General features: G+C 44.4%; 1 protein-coding gene across 5 annotated transcripts in view; it reads right to left on the bottom strand.

Annotated features, from left to right (window-relative positions):
• Positions 1-26736, bottom strand: part of PCNX2 (pecanex 2) — a 281650-nt gene that overhangs the window by 54388 nt on the left and 200526 nt on the right. For all 5 annotated transcript variants that reach the window (XM_082407553.1, XM_082407550.1, XM_082407549.1 and 2 more), the window contains 2 exons: positions 9748-9806; positions 5492-5707 (listed from right to left, as the gene is read on the bottom strand). In XM_082407553.1, the coding sequence (XP_082263679.1) occupies positions 5492-5707; positions 9748-9806 (275 nt within the window). The remainder of the gene's footprint in view (positions 1-5491; positions 5708-9747; positions 9807-26736) is intronic.

The following is a 26736-nucleotide window of genomic DNA, read 5'->3' as shown; positions in this document are numbered from 1 at the left end:
CTCACACTGTGGACCTTCTAAAGTGCATTATCCATTTCCTTGACTTAGATTTAAAGCCAGTGATTCATTTGCCAGCTCTTGAATGGTTTCCTTCAAGGCTCTCTGGTTGGGTAAATGCAAGGGATACTCATAGGCCCAAGAGCGGCAGTACAATCCTGTTTCATTACATGCTCAGCAACAAAAAATTGTATTTCTATTCTGGGATGCATGGGCCAAAAGGAGGAGAATAGAAGAACGTGGATTCTTTGCTTGTATTCTTGATTTGAACTTGTATCAATCATTCACGATAGTACCATCCAGTGGAAATAGGATGTGCCGTGAACCCTGATCAATCTTTTGGGCTACCCAGGATCTAAACCCCTATTCTGTTTGGAAACTACCCACAGTGCCGGAGACCAGCTAACTGTTCACCAAACCTTTTTACTTTTTCTCCTGGGTACTCAGCTAGACAACATTTCTCTTACATTGGGTTGGCCGAAAAGTTCGTTCGGGTTTTTCCCTACGATGTTATACCCGAACGAACTTTTCGGCCAACCCAATAGTTGTGTCAGTTCTGGACAACAGAATTTAAGAGCGAATGATGCATCCCAGGTTCAGAACTGGCCCATGACGATCTTCCATGCAATCCTCCACTCTCTGCCAGCTTGACACTGAAGCCCAGGGTGACCCCGAAAGCAGTGCTCTAGGGAATAGGCGGAACTTCTATTGGCCAAGATCCCTGGCAGCGTGGAATAGAGCCATCCCCTCACCCCACCGCCTCCTCTCACTGATTGGACTCTGTGTGAATGCAAAACAAACCTCTACTGTGTCAGCCCCTGAGATCTGGGACTCAACTATTCCAGCAACCAGCAGGACATCGACAAATGTACCCATGTTACAAGTCTCGGCGAGAGAGAGTCGTCACCTCCTACTACAGGCACTGAAAAGTCAAGACCCTCTTTGGCCTCCTCTCCTTTGCATCTAGAGCACATGCGTGTGATCGCAGCATCTCATCCGTCAGACGCACCCACACCAGATGTGGACGAATGAGCTAGTGACACAAAGAAGCAGGGCTCGTGTGGAAAGCGTTCTGGGAGGGAGGCCGTGGCAGAGGCCATTCATCCTGTTTTGGGGGCAGAAGTGGTACCAGCAGTAGCATCCAGTGTCCAGGATCATGATGTCAGTGACGTGAGGGCAGTGCTGGGTCCACCAGCTGACGTGCCACCCCTTCACAGGCTCAGCGCTGCCGTGTGATCTCAGGCTCTCGTGTGAGAGCCACCAAGCCTGCTTCCCCAGCCATCTCAGCAAGTCTGTGCCCTGGGTAATAGCTTCCAATAAACCCTTCTCCTGCTTCAGTTAGCCAGAGATGATTTCTGTCATTTGCAACTAAAAATTCCTATGGATACAAATGCATCCCTTTCAGTGAGAGAACGACAGATGGACCTTCTTGCTCCCTGGCCTTGCGGAGGCTTCCTCTAGGGTGTACTGTTCGTTTCCTGAGTCAGAGTTGACTTGTGCCGGGAGCAGCTCATCTGTTCACTGGTGGCTTTGGTACGCTTCAGGACAGAGGTCTAACGCATCTGTATTTTGACTGCCCCAGGTTGTGCTGAAGGAGGTGAAAATTTGACCAAAATAAAGCCTGCTATTTGGGAAAATGGGAAAACGGAAAGAAAAGTGAAGTCCTAAAAATATATCTTGCAGAAATACCCAAAGAGGAAAAAGAAAATAAGATCTTCCCTGGGAATACGGTACTGGATGGTGCAAAGAGATAGAAAACAGAACGGGCTTTTTAGGTCAACTGGTTTCTTCCTGCAACAAAAGCATAATTTAGATTTCATCAAGGTGTATGACCTCTCAATAGCCCTGTGTTCCAAACTCCAGTAGAACTAGGCCAAGGAAAAGGTATTGGACAAGAGTGAGGGGTATCGGGGCAGGCTTTTTTTCTCAAGACTTCATTCCTGGGCAATCACTTTGCACGATCACTGCCTCTGTCTTGTGCCCAACACATCTATGTTGGTCCCCAGCTTCCTTCCATATTTCACCCAGTGACGTTTCTGGAGTCTGGTATGTTGTTATAAGATTGGCCCCCAGTGGCTCATGCAGTGTGACAGGGCCCCTTTTCTACCACCTGAGTCTGAGCTGTATTTGGGATTGGCTGGGGCCGATGAAAGATGGTAGGGGTGACTTGGTGCCTGTCCTGGAGGCTGAGCCATAAGAGGCCTTGCAGTGTTTGTGTTCCCCCCTTTGGAGCCCGGAGACCACCTAGCTGTGAAGATGCCTCATCCCGCCCATTGGAGGCTGAGCGGCACCAAGGGGCCAGGACCGGTAGCCAGCCCTAGACAGGAATGGTTAAGCCAAAAAAGAAAACAATTCGTACGAGGTGAGACCAAAACGTTCACTGTGGTAGATTAAAAACCCCTACTCTATTGGTGGGAATATAAATTGGTACAGCCACTATGGAAAACTATATGGAGGTTCCTTAAAAAACTAAAAGTACAGCTACCATATGATCCAGCAATCCCACTCCTGAGCATGTATCTGGACAAAACTATAATTCAAAAATATTTAAGCACCCCAATGTTCACAGCAGCACTATTCACAACAGCCAAGACATGGAAACATCCTAAATGTCCATCGACAGATGAATGGATAAAGAAGGTGTGGTACATATATACAGTGGAATACTACTCAGCCATCAAAAAGAATGAAATAATGCCTTTTGCAGTGACATGGATGCAACTAGAGGTTATCATACTAAGTGAAGTAAGTCAGACAGAAAGACAAATACCATATGATATCACTTATATGTGGAATCTAAAATATGGCACGAGTGAACTTACCTATCAAACAGAAACAGACTCACAGACATAGAGAACAGACTTGTGGTTGCCAAGGGGGAGGGGGGGAGGAAGAGGGAGGGACTGGGAGTTTGGGGTTAGTAGATGCAAACTATTACATTTAGAACGGATGGACAACAAGGTCCTCCTGTAGAGCACAGGGAACTATATTCAATATCCTGGGATAAACCATAATGGAAAAGAATGTAAAAAAGAATGTATATATGTGTATTACTGAGTCATTTTACTGTACAGCAGAAATTAGCATAACATTGTAAATCAACTATACATCAATAAAATTTTTTTTTTTAAAAAGAACCCCTGTTGGTGATGAGGAGCTGCCAGACAACGTACTGCAGACTTCTGGAATCTAATTAACTTTGAGCCCTTCGATTCAAAGATGGGTTAAGTTTGCAAAAAAAGCTGTAAGCCACATAGAACTTGTGCTATAACAATAACTCAGATTTAACTCAGTGAACCTTAAAAGTTCTTCCTTCGAATTCCGGGAAAAATAGAAAGCTCTCAAAATAGGCAATTCTATTGCACTATTGCACCAGAGACACTTAATTTCCACCACCTTTCGTGGCATTTTCTGGCATTTGTGCAAAATGCCAGGGAAACATTGCCTCTCTTTTCTGTACAATCTGATCATTACTCCCTCAGCCCAAAAACCTTTTCCAAAATAAGCTCCCTAAATTAGATTCCTAGAATTTCTAAGGATGCACAAGAATCCTCTTTAGGTAATAATTGTTAAAAAGTGAAGTAATGGCCATTTGTTCTTGGGTGAAAGGTGTCCTTTTGTCACTGTGAGGCTCTGGATGGCCATGACCTGACTCCTGTTTACCTTTCTAGCATTTTCTGTGACCCCTTCTTCCCAAAACACCTGGAAAACACATCTGGCTCCTTCGTGCCTCTTTGTCATCACACCAGCGGTTCCCTCCTCTCTGTTTCAACTGCAGCCCCTCCTCCGTCGAGCCGACCAGACTCCAGGCTGATTCCAGTGCCCCTTCTCTGGACCCCAAGCATCCCAGGTACAGTGTCACCTTAACACTCACCTCGCAGAGCAGTAATTGCCCAATGCGTGTCTGCCTTGAGACGAGGCTCCAAGCTCCTTAAGGCGGGGCCTTCACTTCTGTACTCGAAGCACCTGAGCCAGTGCCTGACATACGAGCAGTGCTGAATAAATGTCTCCCAAGTGAATATTAGACTCATACGTCCAACTAGCTACCGGACATATTCACTTGGATGAATCAAGGGCATTTGAAAATATCCAAAACGGAGCTCTTGATTGCATCCTCAAATCCGGAAGCGTTGTTCCTCATCCAGGCTTCCCAGTTTCAGTAAACGCACCTCTGTCCACCCGGCACTCGACCTAGAAAGCAGGGAGAGGCTGCGTGCCCCCCTTCCCTCACCCCAACACGTGGGCCTGCCCGGCCACCTCCAGGCCCCCCAGCACGTCTGTGCCTCTGCCCTTTTCTCCTGCTGGGGCGACGACAGGACACTCCTAAGTGGTCCCCCCGTTTCTGCTTTCGTCCCCTCTGGTACCCTCTCCGCACGGCTACCAGAACGAGCTCTTCAAGTGCAAACCAGGTCAGTCATCCCCCTTTCCAGAACCCTCCATGGCTCCCCACTGTGCACAGAAAAAAAATGAAGCCCTTACCCCCTGGCCAGGAGGTCCCCGTGACCCGGCCTCCCACCCTCTCTGGTCAGGTCATTCCGCCCCGGTTGCTCCCGACTCAGACATCCAGCACTTCCCAGTTCTGGGCCTAGAACATTCTTCTTCCTGTTCTCCTCAGGATCCTGCCCTGACGATCCCATCTCATGTACCACCTCCTCACCCTCTGCAGTGATTTCGGTCACAGACCCTTATTCACCTCCTTATACCTTCTCTGCAAGCTGTGACTGCTTTGCTCATTTGTTTACTTGTTTATTTTCCACGTCATGAGGGTAACACTCAAGGTCACGTGCCCATTGCATCCCCAGCATTAGAACATTGCCTGACACAGAGGGAGGGTTGTACTGGAGAAAGGCGTGTAGGAATGAAGGATAAACAAAGAACCCAGGAGACGGGCCCATGAGTACATCTGTGATACTGATCCCTGCGTGATCACGACACAACTGCAGCGTCTGATTCATGGAAAAAGCAGAGTCACACTTCCAAGATTCAGGCCAACTCAGTAACCACAGGGCAGTAAGCATTCATGTAGTGCCTGCATGTACGTGATCTCATTTAAATCACACAACGACTTTATGAGGCAGCCATTCTTCTTATTATTATCATTTTACAGATGATTAAAAAAAAAAAAAGCTAAGAGACACTAAATGACTCACCCACAATAGACCATGACACTCGTAACCCAAGGAACCAGGTTCCATATGGTCCACACCCTCTTATTGCTTCTGAGTTTTTCCCAGAAGGAATGAAACCAAAACCCTGACTTGCTACTCTGAAGGTTTACACCAGACGTTTCACCTTATTATTACCTCAGATGACTGGGGTTTAGTTATATCCAAATACATGGAACAAAGTGATTGTAGCAAGTTCCCTAATTCTCATTCTGTAGGACAGGCATTCCATTCTTCCTTTTTAAGGGTGGCTTATTATTAAAGCTTCGCATGATAATTAACTCAAATGACTGACTTCCGACAACTTCCGACAATAAAGAGATTCTTACCTCGGAATTCCAGTCCCCGAAGTTGAAAGGTGACAAGACCATTGCCGATTTCAATCAGGTGAACGAAAGCATTGAGGTAATCTGAAGCCAATATAAAGCAATCGCCAGAGCTGTAGTTACCCCATCGGCCAAGCACGAGGTCTCCACAGAGGGACTCCTGGAGGGCCCTTGTCAAGTGTTCGTAAAAGATGGAATTGAGGTTGTTGCCATCATTCCCTGAAGACAGGACGAGAAATAATATGCCCAGTGAGTCCGACTCCAACGTGCTTGACCTGGGAGACAGGGAGCTGTCACTTGATTAGGGGTGAATCAGATCGTCAGACACTTCGCCCGTCAGGGTGGTGACACCCTCCTATTTCTTCCCGCTATACTCTTCCTGGTCAATGTCATCTGCACAAATGGATTGAGTTCCCGTCTAAATGAGACACCTGACAAATTCCTACCTCCAGCTGAGATCTCTGGCCTGGGCTCTCAACCCGTCTACTTCCTCATGGACCTAACATCTCTTGTATGTTTCAGATGCTTCCCCCCCGCAGTGGTCCAGGTCAGGTCCCCACCTCTGCTCTCCACCTCAGCCAACGGCACCACCATCCAGTCGGCCACAACCTAGGGATCTTTCTTCCCACTCCTTCCCACCCAAGCCTCTCAATTTTACTTTCTTCAAGTATTTTTTGCATCTTCCTACTTTTCTCCATTCCCATTACCCCTACCCTATTCCAAGCTCCATGATTTCTCAAGTAGATGACCACAGTGGTCATGTGACTCACCTACACATCTTTACTGGGACCTGCTCACTCATCGATTCTCTACCTCACAGCCAGAACAAGCTTTCCAGACTGAAAAGGGGAAGGTGCCATCCAGGACCCCCCAGCCCATGATTCAAAGTGGTTTCTCAGGGCTCTTTAGAGACGACTTTGTAACATCGCCTATAATAGGCTCCCATAAGTTATCCTTCATAGGAATAAGCTAGGACAGCCCTGATCAACCCAGCGTGTATGGTCACACCAGGGGCGCCATGCGGTCTGCTCCCCACTTCACTCTCCATCTGCACCTCCCACTAACCCCTTCCTCATCCTTCACGCTCAGCAACACAGAACTTCTCTCAGTTGAGTGACTCACAGGCCCCTGCCCAGCCCAGGCCTTTGCAGAGACTGATCTTTCTGCCTGGGTTTTCCTTCCGTTCCTCTCTGGCTTATTACCGCTACGATTCTTCAGACCTCTGCTCGATGGCCACCTCAGGGAAGCCTTCACTGACCACCTCGCCAGGCCAAGTCCCCTGTTACAGGCTGTCAGGACTCTGACCCCCTGCTTTGAAGCGCTTGTCACAGTTGGAATCTGACTTCTGTTTTTTTGTGTGTATGTGTATGTATGGTTATTTGATTAACATTCGATTTCTCCAATGCACCCAACAGTGAAGGAAGACTGAATATGCTTCTCTTTGTATCCCAATACTGGCAGAATTCCTAACACCTAGTAGAGAATCACTAACTATCTGTTGAATAATAGATAACACCATAGATGATACAGCTTCATTAAGAGAAATTTTGCCTCTGAGAACATTCCCATCGAGTAACTCCAGGGTTTCATTGAGATATAATTTACAGATAATAAACTATGTGTGTGTGTGTGTGTGTGTATACACACACACACATACATATACATACATACATATATTCTACAATATAATTATTGCTAGTATTATATATTATATACAGAAAATAAATAGTATATATATACATACATTGAACAATATTCGTAACTATTACTAGTATTATATATTGTATACAAATCTATATATAATATTATATATTATATACAAATCTATATATATTATATACAAACCTATATTTTATATATTATATACATAGATATAAATTATTATATATTGAGGCAATTTATTGTTAAGTTATATATGTATATCAAACTCAGACTTATTGAGGAATAATATATAGAGAGTAAAATTCACCCTTTTTAATGTCTAATCCTATGAGTCTTAACATATGCCTCTAGTCACGTAACCACCACTTAGAATGATGCATTTGTGTTTCACCCATACTGTGGTATACAGCAGCAGTCTGTTCTGTTTCTTTTGTATGCAGCTACTACAGTTTGCTTATCCATTCAACAGCTCAAGGACCTCTGGGTTGTTTCCAGTGTTGGTGACGATGAGCAAAGCCACTCACAGTACTTATGAACAGAAGTTTATGTGAACACGTTTTCATTTCGCTTGAGTCAACCCCTAGGAGTGGCACTGCTGTTCTCCAAAGTGGCTGGACCGTTTTGCAGCCCCGTCTCAGGGACTGAGAATTCTAGCTGTTCCGCATCCTTGCCAGGACTCGGTATTGTCAACTGTTGCTTGTTTCTTTAACCTTAGCCGTTCGAATCGGGTGCATCAGGACCCCAAGAAGGAGGAAGGATACAGCAAAGGAGATGGAGTGACGGATCACCCTGCTTCCCAGTGGAAGGCTAGTGTGTTTCAGGGGCGTGAAACTGGGGCTTTGTAGTGCATTTCTTGTCATCTCCCTGCTGGGCCCAGACTCCTTTTATTTCCTCTGTCAGATCTCTCACGATGAAGGACAGAACCTTTTCTGAGAAGAATGGGTCAACTGGGAAGTCCTCCTGGTCTGTGGTCTTGGGGGTGTTAGAAGTACTGGGAGGGGCTAGGAGGAAAGTTTGCCATCAGTGCTTTTATGTTAAGAGCATCTTTTCTTTGGGGAGTAAATTCTGGCTCTGGAAAGTCAGAGAAGCAGAGAGTTTCCCCAAAGAGAAAAGGCCTAAAGCAAAGCTCAAGGACCCCTTCTAGGCCGGCTATTGGAGTAGGGAAGTTCGAGATAAAGCCTAGAGATCTGAACGGAGCTTCCCTGCTCTGTACCCTTGGGAACCAGAGCATGACTGGAGCTGCAGGAAGGTGCAGAGTGGCCCCAAGTCCATCCACATAAGGAAGCGCACTGATCCACCGCTAAGAAATCTACAAAATAACACTATCAAACTATGGATATCATCGCTAGGCATTCATGCCAGGTAAAAGCTGAATTGAAATTAGTGCATTTATAACCTAATCATGATTAATGGAAAGAAATGAACTGTCCTATGGGCTGAGTCATGTCATGTTGTCTAATAAAGTATCAGTATGCTTAACTTTCTATGCAGATGAAGCCTTCCTGACCTGCCATGATATTCGTTTTCTATGATGAACCAGCATGCATCCTGAGACACTAATGAGAGATTACTTTGAGTCTCTAGCACTTTTAAAGGAAAGGCCTGAATGAGAGAATTAACTTTTGCTTAATTGTTCAAACTGTTTGATGTTCGAATAAAACAAAAGAATTTAAACCACTAAAAGTGGAGAGCTTAGAACACACTGACCACGCATCTGTATAATTAGATTAAAATGAGACAATATTATGAACAACTAAAGGTGCAATGCACTTATGAAACTGTCCATATGCCTAATATCAATGGCCCTGCAAAGTTACAGAGTCCCACGGATCCACATTAGAGATACTTATACCCCAACCCATGCCCCCTTAAAGTTGGGCTGACGTAAAGTTAAACAAAAAATAAACCTGTCTCTTCAGGTATTTTCAAGCTCCAAATTATGATTTCAAATTAATCATGTATATGCCATTCAAACATAGCTAATAAGCATGATACAATTCTTCCTAGACAACATTTTTGGCCCAAGGGAGAGAGAGAGTGAGTTGGATAAAAATACAGAATAGTTGAAATTTGCATACTGATATGAGGAAAAAAGAGGTCGAATGGTTAAAAGTGAAACAGATTACAGGAAGAAAAAAGTTAATTTTCTGGCAGGTAAATCTTTCCATAGCTTAATGTGGTACAAAGTTTCTGAAGACTTCTGGATCCTGGATCCTGGAATTGCTTGCCTTTAAGGACATCATAACACTGACATTTTTCAAAAAAAATTTTTGCCAGAAGACTAATACCAAGGTTTATTGTCTATATTCGACGTTTAGCATACACAAAGTAAAATGTCTTAACAGGGTCATTCAATACTGAAAAGATATCTAATCATTTCTAAATAATGGAGGAATGCATTTCTAAACCAAATCAGGATACTTGATCAGTTCTATTTGCACAGTTTCATTTTTACCATCAGCGTATTTACCAAGACATGCATTGTCCCCACAATGATTAAAACATAGTGAGTACTTAATTCCCCTTTTTGGATTGAAGGAATCCATCTACACAGCAAAATAAATAAATAAAAAGAGAGAACGAAGATATCCTCTTACCTGGATCCTTTTCAATTTGGACCACCAGTCTTGTGTTGGAATTATCCATGCGCCTTGTACTAGAAGGGGGCCACAAAAGGGTAAGAGGTCCTGATTAGATCCCTCCAAATGAGAGCTGGCTCACAGAATCAGCTGTGTGAGTGGGAAATGCAGGGGGGATGGAGCTCACATATTAGGGTGTTGGCTCCGCTTTGACAAGGCTGTCGGAAGAAGGAGGGGTTGGAAGGGAGGGAAAAATAACACAGAGAGGGAAGAGATGACTAGCACTTAGGATATGGGAGATTGGCCTTCATCCTTATCAGTTTTGAGCACCCGGTCCACAAAATAAAAGCAAGCATCTGAACTGCCAATGGACTGTCCCTCACCTTCAGAACTTCAGAGCAGTGCACACATAGCTATCTTTCTTTTCAAACTGATTCCAGAAAATTCGTGATTAGTAGTCTATGTCTCCACTACTTGCTTTCAAGAGTTGGGCCCATTCTTATAGGCCTTTCTTAGGTTGAACCACAAGAATAAAGACAGCTCTCACAAGCTTAGGAAAAGGCGGATTGTCTGTAGCCATGGTAACCAGTGGCCGCCAGAACCAGTTTTAAACCTTTTCAGTTATGACAACCCACCTCAACTTACAGCTTTGGTAAGCAAGCCAGCCAGCCCATGGTGGCCCCTTGCTTCTGAAAGTCAGCTGGTGAGGGACAGACTCAGTCCAGACCTCTCAGGGGTCAACAGTCACTCCCCAAGTGACTGCCTTGCGGAGGGTATCAGCCCACTTGTGTCTCTCAAATTCACCGGCCCTTGACCTTCACATGTCCCGAAAACCCTTTATAAGTGCAACAGTCTGCTGTGGTTGGAGGGACCGTGCCGGACCAGCTTTGACTTATTTCAGAACTTGAGGGGTGGTCTCGTCATCCTTTGAAGGATGAAATGTGAAACTGACGTCAACCACATGAAGCTGATGATATTCAACTGTTTATGACTTGCAAAAACGGCAATTTCATATGGCTAAACCATACAAGCTTGAACATAATGAGGGTCCGATCTTTACCATGCCTGGTCCCTGCCTTTGCCATCGCTCTGCCCTTTGCTTTCTGTGCTCCAACCACCCCGGCCTTCTTTTTCCGCACCTTCAACACGCCCTGACCTCCTTCTCCCTCCCTCCCTCCCCTGCGTCCTTTACACCTGTTGTGTCCTCTATTTGGAGGACTTCCTTTCCAGCTCCACCCACTTTTCCTTGTTGACTCCTCTAATCCTTCCAGTCAAGTATCACCTTCTCAGGGAAGCCTTCCTGGCACCTGCTCTGGGCGAGATTCACGTGTTCTGTGCACTTTCATACCTCCCCTTTGGAGCACGTGTCACAGTTAATATTACTACTAAAGTTGACCATTAAACATTTATGTAGCACTTACTCATGTAAGCACTTTACATGTATTAACTCATTACATCTTCACAACCACCTTCTTAGGTGCTATTAATATACCTCTTCTCACAGAGCAAGAACCTGAGGCACCGTGGATTAAATGTCCAAAGTCACAGAGCACGTGAGTGGTCTAGCCGAGATCTGGACCCAGGTGGGCTGCCTCTGGAGCCTTCAGTCTACATCATACACATCTTTGTGTGTGTCAACTAAAAAAAAAATATATTCACAACCTAAAAGTTGAAAGTTATGTTTTATTTGGGGGGAACTTCTAGGAATTCAAGCCAGGGAGGGCAGCATCTCAAGTAACCCTGAGAGAACTGCTCCGAGGAGGTGAGGGGGGTAGCCAGGATATATAGAAGTTTTGCAACAAAGGGCAGGTAGTCTGAACGTCAAAAGATTATTGTTAATTAAAGAAAACCAGATATCTCAAGTTAAGGAATTCAGCACTTTTCTGTGTATGGGCAGATGCAAGAGTCTGGGCTCACTGAAATCATTCCTTTGACGTGCACCTCAGCTATCTCGGGCCAGTATCCTGTGTTTTCACATCCTGAGTTTCCCCAGGGCTCACCTTAGGGAGTGGCTGCAGTCTGATGGCTGCTAGATGGCAGGTATTCTTTTCCCTCCTGAGTTCCCTCGGGGCTCACCAGCTCACCATCAACTGCTGATGACTGTGACATCCTTTGTTTACTGACATGGCAGGAAATATTCCATTTCTTTTTTTTTTTTTAAGAATATTGCATTTATTAATTTGAAAAGTAGACCCAAATACTCAGCAATATTCCATTTCTCACATGATAATTTGATTACATCTGCCTCTTACATCAGACCCTAAGGACCGTGAGGTACCATTTTGCTGACATCTGGCACGCAGCAGTCACTCCATTTGTTGACAAAATAAATGAATAGTCAAAGATAATACTGCTTCTGAAGTGTTCTTCTCTGATAATACCTGCTAAGAAAAAAGGAGACTGCTTCTAGATAACATTTCAATGTGATTGTTGACATACTGCGTGTGATTAACTAAATGAAGAGCACTTTTTGGTGCTTAAGAAACCTCAGAATGCAGACTTCTTTCGTGAACTTGTCTCTTGGGAATCAGAGCAGATTAAAAAGATGTTTAGATGCATCTGTATTTTAAATAAATAAGAAAGTTTGTCTTCAGAAAAAAAAAAAGTATTCTCATTTCCTCCTATGCCTCAGATATTTGAGAACCATCTAGGCAGGACCCTACTTGAGTTTTGTAAAACAGACTCTACAGATGGGTTGGAAAGGAGGAATATTCTGTTACAGCTCAAAAAGGCCATTAACCCCAGCACAATGTTCTATTACTGCTTCACTTTCCTTGCAAATACCCTCAGATCGGCTCCGAAAATAAAAAACCCAGGGTGGCAGAAAATAAAGCAAACAACAGAATTCTTTCTAATGAAGGCTGGAATCCCATGTAGGCATAGTTAGTCCCTAAATGGAATTTTAATTTCACCTTAAGACCTAGGACAAATGGAATTTTCCGCAGCAGAATAAACAATTTTTAAAGTGGGACTGAGACAAAAGAAAGTCATTTACCAAACTCCTTACGGAATTAAAACACCTTCTAGAACTATGTTAACTGGAAGACTATCTTTGCAAAAGGCTTTGGACACAGAGTGCTAAATTCTGATCAGCGGTAACTAAGCCATGCTGCCTGTGTCCCCCAGGGCCTCTGGCTCACCACCAGACTCTCTAAGAAGGCCAACTGTCAACCATACTGGGTATTTTGAGCTTATCTCCAGTGCTTTCCTCCTGTAAATTTGGTGCTTACCACTCAAAGGTGCTAATTAGCTCAGTAATTGGATCTCTGCCTTCACTGTCCTATTGCGTGAACATCGGTTCTGCTGCTCAGGGAGGAAAAGCGGGCTCCCGACTCATTCCACAATCTCAGGGGAAGTACAGAATGCTGGTGTGGTTAGGTGGGCGTCTGCGGTGTGTGCTCTTAGCCCCTGCCTGGCAAAGCCAAGGCTCATTGCTAGCCCATGCTGAGCGCCACAGGCCGAGAGTCTAATAATATCGTTGGTCTTCCCAGAGAAACTGACTTACTCAAAGCATCCCTTTCTTATGTTAATACAGCAGGGCTGGTTCCCTCCCTTCAAGCTCTGCCTCCCTCATCTAAATCCAGCACCTTCTCTCTTATGTGGCCTCATCTGAGGCGCTTAAATAATTTAACAGTAATTTACTTAATTCTACTGCTTCAGGCTCCAGTTTTTCAGCACACACAGACAATTTATGGGAGAAGTATTCCCATTTCTGATGGGGAAGTGTGACTGGCTAGAGTGCCTGTTGATGTGGCAAAGCCAGGAAGGATGGCCTGTAGTTCTGTGAGGGCGACCACTGACTGAACCCGCCCACCCTGGCCAGGCACCATAGTCGCCACTGGCATGAGTTCTCTTACAACAGGAAGTCCTGGTAAGGAACTCGGAACTAACACGCCACCACCGACCAGAAGAATTCAGGAAAGGTCAAAAGGAGAGAGGAGACGCCAGTCCATATGTCCTACCAACCTCCCAGAATCCTCCTCGCTGGAATCCATCTCGGCTGAGAGATGCACGGGCCACCAGGAAGGACCCTGAGTCAGAATGATTGGCCAGAGACAACCCGGAAACTAACCCCATCACCATAAAACCCGAGACTGTGAGCCACGTGGCAGAGCAGTTCTCCTGGGTTCCCTTACCCTCCTGCTCTCCGCCCGGGCGCCCCTTCCCAATAAAGTCTCTTGCTTTGTCAGCACGTGTGTCTCCTCAGAAACATTTCTGAGTGTTAGACAAGAGCCCACTCGCTGGCCCTGGAAGGAGTCCCCCTTCCTGCAACAGTTCTCTTCATGCGGCAGGCAGCATTAGAGCAATCTGGACAATGAGAAGGCAGCCAGACACTAAATAAGGACACTGTCACCTTTTAAGTTGAATATATACGCGTTTCAACCGGGTTAGTATTTTTTGATGATTTTTGCATCTATATTCATAAGGGATATTGGTCTAAGGTTTTCTTTGCTTGTGATGACTTTGTCTGGCTTTGGTATCAGGGTAATATTGGACCCACAGAATGATTTAGGAACTATTCCTTCCTCCACTCTTTTTTGGGAGATCTGAGAAGGAATGATGTTAATTCTTCTTGAAACATTTTACAGAATTCCAGAGGGAAGCCAACTCATCCTGGGCTTTTCCTTGTTAGGAGTTTTTTGATTACCAATTAATTCCCTTTACTTGTTATAGGTCTATTCAGATTTTCCATTTCTTTTTCAGTCAGTTTTGGTAGGGTGTGTGTTTCTATGAATTCCTCCAGTTCAGCTAGGTTATCTAATTTGTTGGTACATGGTAGTTCATAGAATTCTCTTTCAATTATGTAATGTTGGTAGTAATGTCCCCATTTCTGTGATTTTAGTAATTTGAGTCTTCTCTCTTCTTTTCTTGGTCATTCTTGGTAAAGGCTTGCCAATTTTGTCAATCTTTTCAAAGAATCAACTTTTGGTGTAATTTATTATTTCTATTGATTTTCTATTATCTATTTCATTTCTCTCCATTTTAATCTTTATTATTTCCATCTGTCTGCTTGCTTTGGTTTCGTTTGCTCTTCTTTTTTCTAGTTCCTTAACATGGAAGACTAGTTTATTGATTTGAGATTTTTCTTATTTTTTAATTTAGGCATTTACAGCTATGAATTTCCCTCTGAGCACTGCTTTTGCTACATACCATAAGTTTTAATATATTATGTTTTCATTTTCATTCATCACAAAATATTTTTTATTTTCTCTTGTGATTTGTTTTTTGACCCATTGGTTAAGTAGCTTTATTTTATACATCTTTGGGAACTTTCCAGATTTCCTCTTGCTGTTAATTTCCGATTTCATTCCATTGTAGCTGAAGAACATATGTGGCATGATTTCAATCCTTTTAAATTTATTGAGGTTTGTTTTATGGCCTAACACATGGTTTATTCTGGAGAATTGTCCATGTGCATTTGACAAGAACGTCTTTTTAAAAACTTTTGTTTTGTAAAATACTCTGTTAAAAGGATGAAAAGAGAAAATATTTGCAAACCGCATATCCAACAAAGTGCTAGTCTCTAGAATATATAAAAAACTCTCAAAACTCAGCAGTAAGAAAACCAAAACAAAACAAACAAAAAACCCACAAAGAATCCAATTAGAAAGTGAGCAAAGACGTGAACAAACATTTCCCTGAAGAGGACATACTGATGGCAAATAAGCTCAGAAAAAGATGTTCAATGTCGTAAGTCATTAGGGAAATGTAGATTAAAACCACAGTGAGATATCACTATACACCCATTAGAATGGCTAAAGTATAAAATAGTGAAAACATCAATATACTTGCAAGGATAAGGAGAAACTAGATCCCTTACACATTGCTGGTGGGGATGTAAAATGGTATCACTTCTCTGAAAAAAGTTTGGCAGTTTCTTTAAAAAAACTACCATGTGACCCAGCAATTATATTCCTGGGTAATTATGCCAGAGAAGTGAAGACTTATGTTCACCCAAAAACCCATAGACAAATGTCTCTGGCAGCTTTATTCATAATAGCCAAAAACTGGAAGCAACCCAGATGTCCCTTAGTGGGTGAGTTGTTAAACAGACCGTGGTTTCCATACTATGGGATACTGCTCAGCAATTAAAAGGGGCAAACTGCCGACATACAACAACCTGGAAGAATCTTCACTGAACTATGGTGAGTGAAAACAGCCAGTCCCACGAGGTTTAAATACTATATGATTCCTTTCGTATAAAACTCTTGCAATGACAAAATTATAGAGTTGGAGAACAGATTAGTGGTTGACAGGAGGTAAGAAGGAGGGAGGGGCAGAAAGGAAGAGTGTGTGACTATCAAAGGGCAGCAGGAGAGGTCTCTGTGGGGATGGACTTGGTCTATATCTTGACTGGACCAACATCAATATCCTGGTGATCGTTTTACAAGACGTTAACACATGTAAATTGGATAAAGAGTATATGGGGAGATCTCTTTTTATTCTTTCTTTCAACTCCATGTGAATCTATACTTAGCTTTAAAAAAAAAAGTTTAATTAAAAAAATCTCCATAGCTAATAGCAGGCCTGAATTCTGTGACTATAATGCATTCGTGTGAGATTCTCATCTCTCACCCTAACTTGCTTGCATCACAGATTAGGATCACTTCTCCCATTTCAATCAGAAAAATCCAAGACTCTCCAGCATTCCAGATACAGGAGAAGAAGTCCAACTATTCATTCACTGGGAAGTCATAAATATTTAGGGGGTGAAAAGTGTCTCTTCTCTTTCTGCAAATGCAACTAATAAAAATAGTAATAAAACAATCTAGCTGCATATGGTTGGGCAAAGAGTCAGCCAGATGGGGAACTGAAAAGATGGAGATGCAGAGGATTGTAGAGGATTCATAAGGATTAAATGGCCAGGGTGCTGCTGGTTTTTTCCCCAGGATTAACATGACTGATTTAAGGTTTTGACTTCTGGGTGCTACAGCCTCCTGGTAAAAAGAGGCCCAATGTTACAGATTTGACAGTGCTTTTTTTAGAGTTCTGGGTGTTATTTCTCCTGGGGATGAAGACACATTTATTTTTTCATTAGTTACCACTGGTACTCACAGAATTTGGATCAAGATGAGCACACAGCAAAAAGAAACGTCAACCCTTGGCAACGGGACTGCAGGATTTTGCAGTGACACGTGCAGCCCTGATGAGTTATATCTAGATCCTTCCGTTTTCACAGCCACTTGTGTCAGGAGAGACACAACTCGAGAAGACACGTTCTCCGAACATGAAGCCCGTTAAGACACGGTGCTGTTTAGTCCTCGAGGGATGTGGCACTTACTAAAATCACACCAGCTCTGTTTTCCGCTGAGATGGACTTCACTTTTCCTTTGCTATTTTATTCACTCCTAAAGTATAACATTCTACCTCACCCGCACTCAGTCTTCAGATCTGTTACAAAACCAAGTTCAACTAAAAGGATGCTTCTAATTCTACAACCACCATGAGGAACCTGGTCAAATCAGTTACACTGACTCAAATTATAAATAAAGGTATTTATGCAGGTTTGACACCTCATGTTTGCATTTTTAATGATGGCGTACCCTATGCAAAATAATTCGGCCTGGAAACAGTACACAAACAATAAGGCAGGGGAACCCCAAGAATGAGACTGCAACTTGAAGTTGATAAATCTGATTTCTGTTTCTCACTTGCTTTATGACTTATTAAATTATTGAGGGATGTAAAGGAGAGAATCACAAAATTCTTCTGATCCTCAGTTTTCTGAGTGCATAAAATCGCAGCTAAAACATAGCACTTTTGGTAGGAGATTAAAATACAGAGTCCCTTCTATGGCAGTCTACTACAAAACTAAACTAAGAATCACTTTCACCTGGTAACAGGCCTGTTACCCAGGGTCATCATGATTGACAATGGATGAACAGGAAATAGTTTTGATATCACCGCATCAGTACTTTTTATGGGGAAAAAGAAATAGTATTTTTTTTCATCCTGACAGTGTTTTTCAGATTTGATTTTAAATATTAAAATGGTGTTGAATCTTGGCTCTGGGAGCATAGGGACCAGAGTCAACAGAAAATGAGTTCATTCACCTCCTCCAAGTGTCTGCCACCTGCCCCAGCTTATCCCCCAGACAGTGTGACAATGACAAGAAAACCTCCTTGGAAGGCTTCCCAAGTGGCTCTCCTTTGTCCATGATAACTTCAGCTAGAAAGCTAGTGTTCTATTACTTTTGGACGGCTCTTTAAAAATTAATCGTTTTTAAAATTTCATTTTCTATGCAATTTTCTCTAAAATCCACTAAGAACTTTCTCTCCTTTCTCTCAAACCTCAAAGTACACCTCTCTCCAAAGCCTTCCCTGTCTCTAGGAAATTAAGCTCCAACCACACAACCTCCAAAACAAATAATTCTTTAAAATGTAACTTAGTAAGACATTACAAATCAGAAAAGGAATATAATACATTAAATTGCCGTTATTCTTATCAGGTAATATTTTTTCTAATTGTCATGTATGCGATTATTTTTCCACTATTGGTCATTTTTCATTTAAACAAGCTTGATGGGGAGCATCTGTCTACTTAATTGCATTTACAGAGAGAGGCAAACACAGTAATCCAGACATGAAAGAGCATTATAAACCCTATGGAGTGATGATAGCAGAATGTTTCCAAAGCGACAAGAAAAAAAGAGCACGGCTTCCTATGTTCACATAATGCATTAATTTCATTCATCAGCCAATAGTACCATGAACCCCGAAACAGCAACCACATGCAAAGCCTGGGTCAGGTCTTGGCTTTCAATAGAGGGGGACTGAAGTCAGCCTTGGAAATACGCTCAGGGTATTGTGAATGAAAAATGTCACCTGTCGTATCAGTAAACAAAGGATGTTGCAGCCATCAAGCCATCACATTACAGCTGCCCAGACGGTGCACCCTGAGGGAACTCAGGATGGGAAAGAACATGACACTGGCCCTAGATAGTTAAGGTGCATATCAAAGGAATGATTTCAATGAGCCCAGACTCTTGCATCTGCCCATATAGAGAAAAGCCCTATATTCCTTAACTGGAGATATCTGGTTTTCTTTAATTAACAGTAACCCTTTGATGTTCCAACTACCTGGTTTTTCTTGCAAAAACTCCTCTATATCCTGGCTCCCCCCTTACCTCTTCGGAACAGTCCCTCAGAGCCATCTGAGAGGCTAACTTCTGGGCTTGAAGTCCTCAGAAAGTCCTCAGAATAAAACATAATTCTCAACTTTTCAGTTGTGCATTTTTTCAGTCGACAGTAACAAGATTAAAGAGTGCCCCCTACCCTACGACTGCAATGGTAAGGAGTGAGTCTTAAGCTAGAGCCTCAAATGCATTAGTCCCCCAGGACTCAGAGTGGTCACCCCACAGCCCATATGGGTCCTCCCATATCTCTGTCGGCAACGGGGACGGCGTGGCCAGTAACATGCACTTTGCGTGTTGGCTGATCACAAGCAAGGCCTTCGAAAGGGCTCAGGGTTCTTGGTGTTGGGGAGTGAACCCTCACTGTGCAGATACCTCCATCTGCCCAGGAAATCTGCGCCAGGAACGTGTGAGCCCTGCAGTGAAAGGGTTTGAGGCAATGCAGATTTAAAAGCTGAAGCCTTCTGCCTTCCTTTGTTTAGAATCAATCAATCCCATCTCCAACACATCCTTAAAAGCTGACAAAGCTGCCAGGCCTGAGAAGGGCTCTGCCCTTGTGCTGTGCTAGGCTGACACTCCCTGCGACCGCCCATCAGCCGGACTCTGCCACAGCGCCTCACTCCTGGGTGACCTTGACTCCCGGGTGACCTTGACATGTCGAGTCAGCAGCACCAGACAGACAGCCGGAAGCAGGTGGGCAGGTGGGCAGGTGGAGACCTTCCGGCAGCCGCCCGGTCAACTTCACTACTCTGCACTTTCTAGACTCCGTAACTGCTCAGCAGGTTGGCACAGGACTCTGAGTAAAATTATGCATTGCAGCGTAATGAATAATCAGCTCAAACCAGTGCTCTTTGAGAAATTCAACACACTGGAGTTCCTCAAAAGCAGCATCCTTCTGGAATACATTTGCATAATCACTCATCACCACACCCAAAGTGTCAAACCTTACCCCTGGGTACGTGTGTGTGAGCTTTCTCATCCGTCAGCAAAACAGCAGGATGGGGCCAAGTTCATCATTTAGTGTTGCAGACATCAGACATAGACCTGGGTTTCCAGTTGAACAAATCCAAGGCAGAGAAGGGATGTGGAAGGACTGATTAAGACACAGGGCATATCAGCCAGAGAGCAAGGGAGGCTCAGACTCCTGTCTGCCACTCCACCCTTCTCTGGAATTCTAGACTATTTAGACTCACAGAATTACCGTGCTAAAGGTCTTACCTTCGTGCTGTCATCCCTCCAAATAAAATTATGAAGGAAGGATCCCTTCGATAAAAGCCATCACTTGCTTTTATCTCTCGATTTCAAGTGACAGAAAACCCAACTGGAAACGGCTTAAACAAAATCTGGAACTCACTGGTTCACACAGCTGAAAGGTCAATGGAGCCCTGCTGGACTCAGGGGCTAGGGTGCGCGGTGTCATCAGGAATCATTCTCCACGTCCCTCGGCCCTTTGCTGTGTTCTCAGGCCAGTTCACACCTCATGGGGACAAAAAGGCTGCCAGCAGCATTAGGCTTGCATCTCACACTACCAAGCCCAGTGGGAAAGACGATTCTCCTCCGCTGCAGGCCTGCCACACCCCAAGTCCCAGGCAGAAACAATCCCTCTCTGGAACTCTGGGTTTCACACCTCGCCTTTCTCTTGCCTTTTTGGCCACGGTCTCACCTGCTCATCTGTTTCTTGCTTACCTGTGGCCTGAAGTCCAGGAAAATGTTTACGCAGAGCTCAGTTTTACTAGAGTGGAATGAAAGGTGAGGCAGGCTGCCAGCTGCCCATCCACAGACTCAGCCCACGCGTCCCCAGCCACCAGGTTGAGATTTGCTGACACTGAACTCTGAGCTCCTGTGGCTCTTCAGTCTGCCTGGACACCTCCACTTCATTCTGCATAACTAAGAATGTCTCTTGCTGGCTCCTCTTCACCTCTATCACTTCTGGAAAGTTCGAGACTTGGTCCAATTTCCCACCCTGGCTGTGCGTGTAAGTCCCGGGACGCACTGCCTCCTCACACGTGGCCTAAACCGTGTCAATCCCGAAACACGCCTCAAATAGACACACATATGGAACCTCAAAGTGACTCCCAGGCATGTTTAAATTGCTCAGAACTCCCAGATTTATATATGCATCAGCCTAGGAGTCCCTTCCGGGGGGAGGATTCGCTAAGACCTATCATCAGCCCCCAGGAAAAGCGAGGGCGTTTCCTGATCCTTTTCACAGGCCTATCAAGTTACTTAACAGCCCGGACCTGGCAAGGTCTGGAACCAGGGCAACCTGGTGCCTCACATCATTGGTGGTCCTGGGTCTCCCAGTGGGAGAGGCTCCCAGTGCCCGTTCTGGGAATACCGGAGGCAGCAGGCCACACCCAAGGGGGCGCCCCTCCGCCTCCCTGCTCAGGGTCCGGGGCTGCTGGGAAGCAGTAGGGGCTGCAGCTCCCGACCGGGACCTCGGGAAGGAGCCCCTCGGCGCCCGGCTCAGGGATGCGGGAGCATCGCAAGGTCCCCGCAGAATCAGGGGAAGACAAACTCGCCGGCGATGGTCCAGACCTGGCCAGGTGGCCCCGCACCACCTCCTCCTGAGCCTGCGGAGGGGCTCCAAGCCCCTGAGCTGCAAGGCTCCTGTGGTCCAGTCATCAGTGAGACGGCTCGGCAGATGAACTGGAAAGTGGCCTTGGGAGAGTCGTGCTGGCTTTGACTTGGGTCACTTTGGACCTGCCTGAAGGCAGAGGAGAGGTTTGGGACCAACGTCTGCTTCTGAGGAGGTGACAGGGAGCATGGCCACCTCTGCCACACCTGGCGCTGCCCCCCAGAGAGGCTGCACAGAGCTCCTCTAGGTGCCCAGAGAAGGCCTTTCTGGAGTGAGGCACACAGGGTGCCCGGGCCCCGGGCTGCAGCCGCCTTCCCTTCCAGACGGGCTCTTGTGACCACACCTCTCGAGTCAAGAGCAAATGCTTTAAATGGCAGTCACTGGTTTTTTTGTTTTATGGGGTTTTCTGGGGTTTTTTTTTGTGCTGTGGGAGATATTTTGAGAGGCTTCAGGACACAGTGGAAAGGGCTTGAAATAAGGCCAGACCTGGTTAATATCTTGGATCGGCCACTGACGTATTCTGTGACTTTGGGCAAGTTACTGAACTTCCCTGAGTCTCCTTTTTCTGATCTGTGAAATGAGAAAAATGAAATTCTACTTCCAAAGTGGGTGTCAGGATGGGAATGAATATATCTGAGCAGGTGAGCAGGTGTTCACTAAATACAAAAAGATGACGATCACTCCCGTTACTGCTGCATTGTACCTACTGCCTTTATTACATTTAATAGTAATATGTCCAGGGCCTAACACACTCCTAGGTGTGCATCCGAGAGCTCTAACAGTCCTAAGACACCTGATAAGGGACCTCCATGACTTTATCTCCACAGTAAATTTGTCCAGGTGCTTTGAAAACGTATCCAAATAAATTGGGGGGTAGCTTAATTGCAAGTTGAAATATGCAAATCCCTCCCAGCATAACTGCAAACCTGAATTACAGTGCTGCATTTTACTATTAACACATAAGCCATATAATCTTCCTGCTTTATACTTTAAAAAGAATGCCTTTTGAGACGCTCAATGCTTTGCACAAAGATCTTACAAACCATGCTTAAAACAGCTCGCTGGGAAGAGACTATCCAGCAAAATCCTCCCCATTCTGAAAAAAGGTAGAAAATAAAGCGTGAAGTTGAGAATTCCTTTCTTTGACTGCCTTAAACAAGTCAGGCATCCATGGCTCTGTACAGCTTATCATTATTAACAAATCATGAACGAAGACCCAGATGGTGACAGGCAAGCCCATGTGCAGATAGCACAAGTGAGGGGGCTGGAGAGATGATGAAGGACAGCAGTGACGTCGACCTCTATGCACTGGAATGTTGAGTTAAAGCCCAGAAGTTGAGAAGTGATAGAGGAAATGTACATTTCTGCTTCTCAGTAGAACACACATGCATGAGAATGGGATGAGGAAGACTTGGCTTGGCAATACTTGAGTAAAATCACTGCGAGGGTTTCGATTTTAAGAGGCATAAATGAGAGCGGGACATAGGACTCAGAGGAAGTAACAGGTCCCTCTACTATAAGCTGAGTAGGTGACACCTGGAGCAGTCTAAGGAGGGCACAGTCAGGGTCAACCCAGTAAACAACTGGATGAGGACGGCTGAGATGCTCAAGGTCTAGACCATTTCACACAAAAAAACAGATAGGACTGTTAAGCCTGAAGCAGAGACCTGAGAAGGGAAGGAGAGCTGCCTTCAAACTGGTAAAGGATGGAATGTACAGGAGGCACAAGGATGCGGGTTACTCCAGGATCAGCAGGTGTATCCAGGTGACTGGGGTATCCGGGCGATGCCACAAGGAGCAGATTCAGAGCACTGAGAGCCCTAGCTGTGACTGACAAAGATCACACGGGCTGCCCAGTGAGACACAAGTCCTGCTTCACGCAGAGTAGGAGGAGGACTCCCTTCCGTGGACGGTACAGAGGGGATTCTGTAATTCCAAGGGTCCATGCTAGTCTCTCTTCTATATTACAAACCCAAGAAGGGGCTGGGAAGTAGCACAGTAAGATCCAGGAGAGCTCACTGAGACCGGCTGAAGTATTCTGATCATCTCTTTTGTTGTTTGATAAACCACGAAAGAGTGGCACTTTGAAGATCTTGTTTTTTCCACTAAGGCAGCTGTGATGCTCAAAGAACAGAACCTGGGCTCTGGGACTGGCTAAGGCCTCAAAATAAACATAGCACCTGATGGTGAAGACTAGTATTTATGGGGCATCTCACAGCACGCTGGTTGTGGACGTGATCCTCCGTGGTCTACACGTGTTCTTTCATGGGTTGATTGCGTTCTGCCATTTCAGAAACGATTTCAGGTAGGTTGCAAGGATACATAAAATACGTCTAGACTTAACTGAATTAGAAGTTGAAATGATAGCACACAGAAATATAGAGAAGGAAAACAAAATGGGTGCAGGACTAACTTGGTGTTTATGACTTCTGTGAGGCACATAGAGACAGTCATCCCATTTTACACATGAGTCAACTGAGGCTCACAGGCTGAATAATTTCCTAAAGTCAAACACCTAACCAAGCATACAGGCTGGGATTTTATTCAAGGTCTGACTGACCGCAAAGCTGGTGCTTTCTGACGGAACACCACTGTCTCAGGGAGAGCTGAGGATGAAGTGACCCTGATTATCTTCTTGCTGACTAGGGTGAGACCAAGGGCATGGAATACAGAGTCGACTTTTTTGCAGACCAATCACATAGAATGATTCCTATCTTAAAGCCCAGCACAGTGGCCTCACATACATGCTTACTGTATACTTGTTGACAAGGATAATGCCCAGAACAATTTAACATTTTAAAAGCAATCCGGAAAATATAATAGAAATGTAACAACCATGAAGCTATATTTGCCCGTCAGGTAGCTGTTATGTGTGTCTCCTCATAGCTATGGTATTTAACATTTTATAGAAGACTTTTGATGTATGAAAGCAAAATCATTGTTAATGGGATTTTTCCTTCTTTAGGGCTGAAGACAGTCGACTCCTTTAGGAGTGAGACATTGGCTAAGATAACCAGGGCCATGAGTCAAATATATACTTTCCAGCCTAAACATCTGCTTCACGTTAATTACAAAGTTTGGTTATTTAGCAATTGTTTATATATAAAGAGAAGGATGATGAATCATAATATCAAAATGTGTTTCTAAAGCTTTTTAAAAATACTCTGAAAGGAAGCGCCTTCGAGATGGTGGAGGAATAAGACGTGAAGATCACCTTCCTCCCCACAAATACATCAAAACTACATCTACATGTGGAACAGCTCCTACAGAACACCTACTGAACGCTGGCAGAAGACCTCAGACTTCCCAAAAGGCAAGAAACTGTCCCCATGTGATCCAGGGACAACTTCCCCGGGAGAACGCACGGCGCGCCTCAGGTTGCTGAAACGTCACGCCGGCCTCTGCCGCTGCAGGCTCGCCCCACATCCGTCCCCTCCCTCCCCCTGGCCTGAGTGAGCCAGAGCCCCCGAATCAGCTGCTCCTTTAACCCTGTCCTGTCTGAGCGAACAGATGCCCTCAGGCGACCTACATGCAGAGGCGGATCCAAATCCAAAACTGAAGCCCAGGAGCTGTGCAAACAAAGAAGAGAAAGGGAAATCTCTCCCAGCAGCCTCAGGAGCAACGGATTAAATCACAATCACAATCTCCACAGTCAACTTGATGTACCCTGCATCAGTGGATTACCTGAATAGACAACAAATCATCCCAAAATTGAGGCAGCGGACTTTGGGAGCAACTGTAGACTTGGGGTTTGCTTTCTGCATCTAATTTGTTTCTGGTTTTATGTTTATAGTAGTTTAGTATTTAGAGCTTATTATCATTGGTAGATTTGTTCATTGATTTTGTTGCTCTCTTCCTTTTTTTTAAAATATATATATATTTTTTTCCTTTTTCTCTTTTTGTTGAGTGTGTATGTGTATGCTTCTTTGTGTGATTTTGTCTGCATAGCTTTGCTGTCGCCATTCTTCCTAGGGCTCTGATTGTCTGTTTTTTGTTTTTTAGGGTTTTTTAGTATAGTTTTTAGCACTTGTTATCATTGGTGGATTTGTTTTTTGGTTTGGTTGCTCTCTTCTTTCTTTCTCTCTTTCTGTTTTATTTATTACTTTTTAATTTTTAATTTTTTAATATTTTTTATTTTAATAACTTTATTTTATTTTATTTACTTTTCTCCTTTCTTTCTTTCTTTTTCCCCCCTTTCCTTTGGAGCCATGAGGCTGACAGGGTCTTGGTGCTCTGGCCGGGTGTCAGGCCCAAGCCTCTGAGGTGGGAAAGCCGAGTTCAGGACATTGGTCCACCAGAGACATCCCGGCCCCATGTAATATCAAATGGCGAAAGCTCTCCCAGAGATCTCCATCTCAATGCCAAGACCCAGCTCCACTCAATGACCAGCAAGCTACAGTGCTGGACACCCTATGCCAAAGAACTAGCAAGACAGGAACACAACCCCACCCATTAGCAGAGAGGTTGCCTAAAATCATAATAAGGTCACAGACACCCCAAAACACACCACCGGACGTGGTCCTGCCCACCAGAAAGACAAGATCCAGCCTCATCCACCAGAAAAAAGGCACCAGTCCCCTCCACCAGGAAGCCTACACAAACGACTGAACTAACCTGACACACTGGGAGCAGACACCAAAAACAACGGGAACTACGGACTTGCAGCCTGTGAAATGGAGACCCAAAACACAGTAAGTTAAGCAAAATGAGAAGACAGAGGAATACACAGCAGATGAAGGAGCAAGGTAAAAACCCACCAGACCAAACAAATGAAGAGGAAATAGGCAGTCTACCTGAAAAAGAATTCAGAGTAATGATAGTAAAGATGATCCAAAATCTTGGAAATAGAATGGAGAAAATACAAGAAATGTTTGACAAGGACCTAGAAGAACTAAAGAGCAAACAAACAATGATGAACAACACAATAAATGAAATTAAAAATTCTCTAGAAGGAATCAATAGCAGAATAACTGAGGCAGAAGAACGGATAAGTGACCTGGAAGATAAAATAGTGGAAATAACTACCGCAGAGCAAAACAAAGAAAAAAGAATGAAAAGAATTGAGGACAATCTCAGAGACCTCTGGGACAACATTAAATGCACTAACATTCGAATTATAGAGGTCCCAGAAGAAGAAGAGAAAAAAAAGGGACTGAGAAAATATTTGAAGACATTACAGTTGAAAACTTCCCTAACATGGGTAAGGAAATAGTCAATCAAGCCCAGGAAGCGCAGAGAGTCCCATACAGGATAAATCCAAGGAGAAACACGCCAAGACACATATTAATCAAACTAT

This window comes from Balaenoptera borealis (assembly GCF_965194805.1).
Source record: "Balaenoptera borealis genome assembly, chromosome: 10".
In the NCBI taxonomy this organism is placed as follows: Eukaryota; Metazoa; Chordata; class Mammalia; order Artiodactyla; family Balaenopteridae; genus Balaenoptera; species Balaenoptera borealis.
The sequence above is the reverse complement of the archived record's forward strand: the minus strand, read 5'-3'. Positions and strand labels throughout refer to the sequence as shown.